The 8,135-nt window shown below is 42.5% G+C and overlaps 1 protein-coding gene across 1 annotated transcript; it reads left to right on the top strand.

Annotated features, from left to right (window-relative positions):
• The first annotated feature begins 1,941 nt into the window (after positions 1-1,941).
• On the top strand, positions 1,942-7,852 carry LOC135504032 (protein Wnt-1-like). Its single transcript, XM_064922283.1, has 4 exons — positions 1,942-2,042; positions 4,493-4,746; positions 4,951-5,216; positions 5,459-7,852. Exons 1-4 carry the CDS (start codon positions 1,942-1,944, stop codon positions 5,948-5,950), a joined length of 1,113 nt encoding a protein of 370 aa, XP_064778355.1. The 3' UTR covers positions 5,951-7,852.
• The last annotated feature ends 283 nt before the right edge of the window (positions 7,853-8,135 follow it).

The following is an 8,135-nucleotide window of genomic DNA, read 5'->3' as shown; positions in this document are numbered from 1 at the left end:
AAGAAACATATGGTTCTCAGAATGTTATGTGCTAGCTGGGAGAGAATTATCAAATGTCATAATTTCTTGTAGCTGATCCTAGATACCTAAACAAGAAACTTAACTCCAACCATATACAGAAACAGATAGGACAGTATAAGGACACCATGTAGCCTGATTTCAATTAACTGTCTGTCTATGGGCCTATGGTGTCATATTTGCTCATATTCCACCCAGTCTGTAGTAGATGAGGAGACGCCGCAATGTGGCTGATGATTACAAGCCACATGCGTCGAGGGCGGTCTGCAAGCCAGATGTTTTGGGAATTAGCTTTTCTTCTTGGGTGACATTTATGAAACCTAAATCATTAAAAAAAAAATAATAATTTCAAATGTGAATAATTAAGAAATATTCCCAAATTGATTAATCATCTTGATTAATCAACTTTGGTCTTATTACTTTATAAAGAATGGCACACATACACAATCCATGTCTCAATTGTCTCAAGGCTTAAAACCCGTCTTTAACCGGTCTCCTCCTCTTCATCTACACTGATTCAAGTGGATTTAACAAGTGACATCAATAAGGGATCATAGACTGACCAGGTGAATCCAGGTGAAAGCTATGTCATGGAAAGAGCAGGTTAACTTCATATTTTGTACACTGGGTGTATGACATCGGCTGATGGAGAAGGCAGAGAAATGTGGCAAGCCACTGAAAACATCTTGAGAATGTAGGCTATACTAGAGTTTGATAAAGAAGGAGGAGACGCGGTTAAGGGAGTAATCCAACCAGCGGGTAAAAAGTGCTGTTTAGATGGCTCATATTCCGCTGTAACTGTACTGTACAGTATAACACCGACCAACCTCGCGCATGCATCATAAATGGGAGGAGAAAACCAGGCTGTGCGCACTCACAGCCACAGCACATCTCCACACACAGACACACACATCTCAGTGTTTTGACTTAATTCAGGAAGACTGGATGTGGAAGACAGAGCGTGATCCTGTGGGAAAATACTACAAGCATTAATAGCCATCATTTCTAAAGAATCGTTGGATTGTTTGATTACCGTGAGCTTCCGTTAGTAATATGTGTAATTTACACTGGTGGATTGCCTTGGCTATTTTTTATTTTCCTTTCTCCTCCTTTCTGTCCGTTTTTGTTTTCTTTATTCATTGTGCCCTGTGAAGGCAATTAACTATCCCTCCTACCAATCTTATTGAAAAGAGGGCAGAAAAAAAGGGACATGAGAGCAGCAAATCCCTTTCGATTCCTCTTGTAGCGCTCAATAATTAAAGAATGTGTTGCCTATCACTCATGGAGGGGATCAAGTCTTCCGGACTGTCCCACGCGCTCAATGTGCTGCTGCTGTCCAGAGCATCACTACAGAGATAGACAGAGAACGTGGAGAACAGCCGCAGCATCCTGCAGCCGAGCCCGGAAAGACACTTCAGCTGCACTAGACAAGGACTCATTTAGCAACCTGTCTCCTCCGTCTGACTGTCTCCTCACCAGATTCATTATTATAGGAAAGGCTCCTCGTTGCTTTTTCCTCTCTAAAGTCCCGCTCTTTGGAATGTGGTGTGGTGAGTAGACGCTGATACATTACCTGCTCGTTGATACCCTGCATGGGAGAATGACAGGGTATCAGAGAGATGAATAACCCGGTTGCCTATAGATCACTTGTATAATAGAGTGACTTATGTAATACGAGATCTCGTTTTTTATTCTAAAAAATAATTGGTTTATTTCCATGATCAATTCTTATGATGAGTTTTATTTATGGGTCATGGTTGGGGAGCAGGAGGCAAACATATGTATATCTAGTAGGCCTAGATTTATTTGTGCTTCAAAATATAATTGTTATCATAATTAGAACCAGATATACAAAGTGCTTGGAATTCAGATGCGGAATTTGACATTTGCCTGCTCTGTTTTCATATTCTAATTGAAGACATAATGAGGATCCTCGCACTGCTTCTGGGGATGAAAGCCGCGTGCATCCTGCTGGTTTCCTCGCTTTCAGGCACGGGGGCAGTCAACAACAGCGGCCGGTGGTGGTAAGTAGTTAAATTAATCTGTGAGGTATTCATTCAATTAAATGCGCCTCCTAATGAACAATGCTCATTTCAATGAGTCCATGCGTGGTGTGGCGGTGTATTGCCTGGAATATGCAGTGCTCTGCTTCCAAGTCAACTGAATCAACACGAAAACGTTAGGCCTGTTCCATGCTCGAAATAATAATGTGTTATTGTTGGCTCCAGCTTCATCATTTCTGTTAATTTCTGCTAGAAAACCAAGCACTAACCACAAGCCATTAAGATTTGAGGGTTTTAGGATAACACCTTCCAATTTAGAGCGGGTAGGTTAACTAACTCGATTTAGCCGGTTTTCAATCGAAAGGAATTACTTTCTCCATTAAATCATTTAATATAAAGGAAGTATTATTTTTCAATATGATAACGATTTAGTTTTTTTGGGAACGGTTGCAGCCCATGTTTATTCAATTTACCCCCCTCCCCCTCTCCCTCTCTCTGTCGCTTGTAATTTTGACAGTGTGGCTTGAACGGGAGACAAAAAAATTCTGTCCAATGTGGGATAAATTAAATATGGATTTATTTCATGGCAGAGAGCCGTTCCATTCCAGGTCCTATTCAGGGTCCTATATATTGTCATGCTCGTATTTTCCAAGTATGCTCAACATTCCACTCTATATAGGATAAACTATAGTATAAATATACATTCCCTCGCCAATGTCTGCATACATTTGTTATAAACTATAAAACCAACATGTGAAATAGTGTGCCTTACACTAGCTTAAGTGGACAAATATAAATCAAATTTTAAGTAGGCTTATAGACCATGGCATACTACGCATTCTGTCACTGCAAGGACATTAAGAGAGAACAGCTGCATGAATAATATTTAACTGAATAATCAAAATGATAACGCAGACCGCAATATAATTCGTTATGGAATATGGCAGCCTTGCAATGTCACTGGGGTAAGCTATACTTTTTATTTATTTTTTACATGGGTCTGACTTCTAAACCAATCATTATCACTGCAATAAGACAAGAAAATAAAGAAAGAAGATACATAGCGAGAGAGAAGAAAATTGGATTGAAATATTTATCTGAAGATGGGATAATAACGTTCCAAATCCTGGACCGACCGCGTTATACTGTCTGGCCCGTGTACTCTTAGAACACAATATTCTGCGTAGAACCAAAAAGGGTTCTATGCTTGCTTCATATATGGCACCCCTTAAGGTTCTATATAGAACCTAATTTGGTTCCATACAGAACCCTATATTGAACCCAAGGTTTCTATATGGAACCAATTTTGGTTCAGTAAAGAAGAACCCCTGGGGTTCTGATCAAATAACCCTACAAAAAGGTTCTGTATAGAACCTTTAGGGGTGCCATATATGAGGCATGCAACATAACCCTTTTTGTTTCTATCCAGAACTTTTTTTCTAAGAGTGTGGTCAGTCAGTTAAATAATGATGTGTCTTTCTGATTGCCAAGGGGGTGCAGGAGACACAACAATTAGGCTAAGTAACTGAAACCATAAATATAGTAGGCTGGCAATGCAATATGGCAGTCATACTGCGGCCAATAATGGCAGCCATAATCACATCAGATAAAATAGACTGTATTGAAGTTGTTTGTTATTACTTTTGTGGCTGATACTCAAATTCCAATTAAATGTTTCCATCACCCATTATGATCAGAATCTTATATTAATAAATATATTTGAACCAAATTGTTTTTTTTGTTAAAGGTCAATACATGTTTTAAAGGTCATTCTCTCTCTCTGACTAACTGATTCCACCCTCTCTTCTCTCTCTGACTAACTGATTCCACCCTCTCTTCTCTCTCTGACTAACTGATTCCACCCTCTCTTCTCTCTCTGACTAACTGATTCCACCCTCTCTTCTCTCTCTGACTAACTGATTCCACCCTCTCTTCTCTCTCTGACTAACTAATTCCACCCTCTCTTCTCTCTCTCTCTGACTAACTGATTCCACCCTCTCTTCTCTCTCTGACTAACTGCTTCCACTCTCTTCTCTCTCTGACTAACTGATTCCACCCTCTCTTCTCTCTCTCTGACTAACTGATTCAACCCTCTCTTCTCTCTCTCTGACTAACTGATTCCACCCTCTCTTCTCTCTCTGACTAACTGATTCCACCCTCTCTTCTCTCTCTGACTAACTGATTCCACCCTCTCTTCTCTCTCTGACTAACTGTTTCCACCCTCTCTTCTCTCTCTGACTAACTGTTTCCACCCTCTGTCCTCTCTCTGACTAACTGATTCCACCCTCTCTTCTCTCTCTCTGACTAACTGATTCCACCCTATCTTCTCTCTCTGACTAACTGATTCCACCCTCTCTTCTCTCTCTGACTAACTGATTCCACCCTCTCTTCTCTCTCTGACTAACTGATTCCACCCTCTCTTCTCTCTCTGACTAACTGATTCCACCCTCTCTTCTCTTCGTCTCTGCCAGGGGCATTGTGAACGTGGCCTCCTCTGCAAACCTCCTCACCAACTCTAAGAATGTCCAGTTGGTACTGGATCCCAGCTTGGGCCAGCTGAACCGTCGCCAGCGTCGCCTCATCCGCCAGAACCCTGGGATCCTCCATGCCATCTCAGCCGGCCTGCACACCGCCATCAAGGAGTGCAAGTGGCAGTTCAGAAACCGCCGCTGGAACTGCCCGACCACCCACAGCCCGGCAATATTTGGCAAAATCGTCAACCGTGGTGAGTTGTCTGTTGTCCTTCTGGGCCTCCACACCAAGGCAACAGGTGGACCATTTTGGTACAGAATGGATTCTTGGATTCTCTAGTAGGCCATTTGGGAAGGGAAAAGTCTATGTTAACATATCTTGAGATTTTGACATTTAAAATTAACAAATGCTCCATATTCTATAGTGCTGAAGATAATTTCTGCTGTTGTTGTGTCAGGTTGCCGAGAGACAGCGTTTGTGTTTGCGATCACAAGTGCAGGAGTGACCCATGCGGTGGCCCGCTCCTGCTCTGAGGGTGCCATCGAGTCGTGCACCTGTGACTACCGTCGCCGGGGGCCTGGGGGCCCTGACTGGCACTGGGGTGGCTGCAGCGACAACGTGGACTTTGGCCGGATGTTCAGTCGGGAGTTTGTGGACTCCAGTGAGAGAGGAAGGGATCTCCGATACCTCATTAACCTACACAACAACGAGGCAGGGAGAATGGTGAAGGAGACATTGTTGATTCACAGATAGCACTTCATGCTGTATGTTCACTCTCTCACTTTTTAGTGATTATCCGTTATCAACCTATTTTTCTGAATTTCATCCATTTTCTTCCAATATTTCTTTCCTCTTCCCTTTCCTCCATGTTTAATTTGCTCTTGATGTTTTTCCACCTTTTCTTTGCTCACCGTCTCCACATTTTCATTTCTTCATTTGTAATCCTTTCTGCCTTCTCTCCCCAGACAGTGTCATCAGAGATGCGTCAGGAGTGTAAGTGCCATGGCATGTCAGGGTCATGCACCATCCGTACCTGCTGGATGCGTCTACCCAGCTTCCGCGCTGTGGGGGACTTCCTGAAGGACCGCTTCGACGGAGCTTCCCGGGTCGTCTATGCCAACAAGGGTTCCAACCGCGCCTCTCACCGTGCCGATCCAAGCAATCTCGAACCTGAGAACCCCTCCCACAAACCCCCGTCATCCAGAGACCTGGTCTACTTTGAGAAGTCACCCAACTTCTGCACCTACCACGGCAAGACGGGTACCCATGGAACCTCGGGGAGGACCTGTAACAGCTCGTCTCCGGCGCTGGACGGGTGTGAGCTGCTGTGTTGTGGTAGAGGGTTCCAAACTCAGACTGAGAAGGTCATTGAGAGGTGTCACTGTACGTTCCACTGGTGCTGCCATGTTAGCTGCCTCAACTGCACCAGCACACAGACGTTACACCAGTGCCTCTGATCACAGGAGAACCAGGACAGGGGCTCAGATATGGAAACGGATTGGCTCTTTGGGCAGGTGGTGTGTAGATAGTGGAATGGTGTGGTAGAGAAGGGAAGGACTAACTCCTTAAAGACTAACTCCTTAAAGGGTTAATTGGGGGGTTGAAAAGTGAATACAGGGAGTACTAGAGCTTAATCAATGTTTTGTTTTGTGAGGAAAGAAAAGAGAAAAGCACAACAATGATTACAGGGTGTAGAAGGAGGGTCTGTGTATGTGTGTTTGCTCCTGATGCCCTGCTGTAACAGAATATGTTAGTGTGCTTACTGGGTATTTCAATGCTGTAGCTATCCAACCATGTAGAATGGAATGGAAACCAATCCTCACTATGGCTTCCCAACACCAGTAACAAGACCAGAGGCAGATTGAGTTAAAGGAAGTAGTTACAAAGGAAATAGATTTGTGGCTAGAGATAAACAACCAAAATGAGTCTGAGAGAGATGCTGGGATTTGAGTCTTTCACCCACTCTGACCTTACAAGATACAACTAGTGTCTCTGTCCCCTCTCCATCTCTCCCTCCACGGCAGAGAGATGTGATGGCAGAGGAGGAGAGGGGAGGGAAGAGAGTAACGGTTGCTGAACGCAATGTCAGACAGATGTCTCTGTGGCGGGAGAACCACAAGCATGGGCTCTCATAAACCGGTGAAGAACTGTGACAAGAGGGTGGTTATTTTAAACATCACTGTTTTGTTTTCTTTTGCTGCAGTTCTACTTTTCTCACGTAAAATTGTGTGAAGTACATCTCCCAGGATGTGCTGTCTTCTCCCCCAATTGCTATGTACTTTGGTCCTGGACGTGGACCAAGCCGTTATGATTTCCTCTCTAACTCACCACACATGCCCTCTTTGTTTAGATTGCTCTGGAATCCGCTACACCTCAACCCGGAGTTACCGCGGTGATTTACTGCACCATGGTTACTGACGTTAAAGGACTGGACGTTGTAGCCGCATCCAAGGATAACACAAAAATATTCTACAGTTTTATAACAAACTGGAATTCACTATGGGAATCATATGTATGAATAGTTTGACTGTAGTATCAATACACTGAATATTGGAGAGAATAACTAGATGTATGTGTAGGAGATAGATAGTGGTGCTGCAAGAAACTGGGGTGACCTGCCAAATAGTGAGATCTGTAATATGGCAACCCTGTTCCTAAAATGCCAATGACCAGAGCAAAATTGTGAGACTAAACACATTGCCCTGCTGTGGAAAACTTGATAAGTGTGTGAAGATAATCCATTATCTTCCCTTCCAAGTTTACAGTGGACAGACAGAGGGTTTTACCATTCAGTAGGTGCTGCATCTACCTGTGAACTAGACTTGACTATACAGTCACTACTTAGGGAAACGTATTGTATATCAGCTCAGAGAATCAAAACATTGTAAATAATATATATAGAAATATATGTTTATGATGAATTTACTCGCAATTTTAGGGAAGAATGACTTGCGCACCTGTCATACATAAGCCAATTGATGGAAGGAGAGAAAATATGCTATCATTAGTCATAAGTCAGGTCATGTTTTATTGTTAAACTGTTATTCTGTTTATTTCCTTAAATGTAGTTTACACATTTTTGTGGAGGGCAGGAAACAGAATTTGTTAGAAACCTGACGGAGCATTCTTTTTTCCATACTAATTTTCTCTTAACACTAATGTTTGTCATGTTTGTCATGCACTGAATATTACCATTTATGTAAATACAAACATATTTATTACTGTGAATGTTTGATACTGTTATATAGAGAGAAGTAAAATAGTAAAACAAAGCATTTGACATCTTTTTCCCTCAAAAATGTAGCTTTAGCTTGTTTTGTATTGTATAATAGAACAATAAAGTTTATATTTTCAATGAAGTTGGCATGAAAATCAGCTCCTGACTGCCCTGTGTGTAACTGGCAGGATATTATACTGTATCTTAGCTCCATTAATGTTATCAGTTGATGTTATATGATGGTCATATCATTTCTGTGCTTGGGAAGCTATGTGAAAATGAAGGTCCCATCCTTGTGTTTCCCAGTATGAATCCCATTACTTAGAAAACACAGCAGCAGGCACACACACTCTAACATACAGCCCTGCAACAATGCCTGTCTACTCCCAAACTCCACACCACAGAAGGATCCAGATTCCCAGAGA

The sequence above is a fragment of the Oncorhynchus masou genome, chromosome 18 (assembly GCF_036934945.1).
Source record: "Oncorhynchus masou masou isolate Uvic2021 chromosome 18, UVic_Omas_1.1, whole genome shotgun sequence".
Lineage (NCBI taxonomy): Eukaryota > Metazoa > Chordata > Actinopteri > Salmoniformes > Salmonidae > Oncorhynchus > Oncorhynchus masou.
The sequence above is the reverse complement of the archived record's forward strand: the minus strand, read 5'-3'. Positions and strand labels throughout refer to the sequence as shown.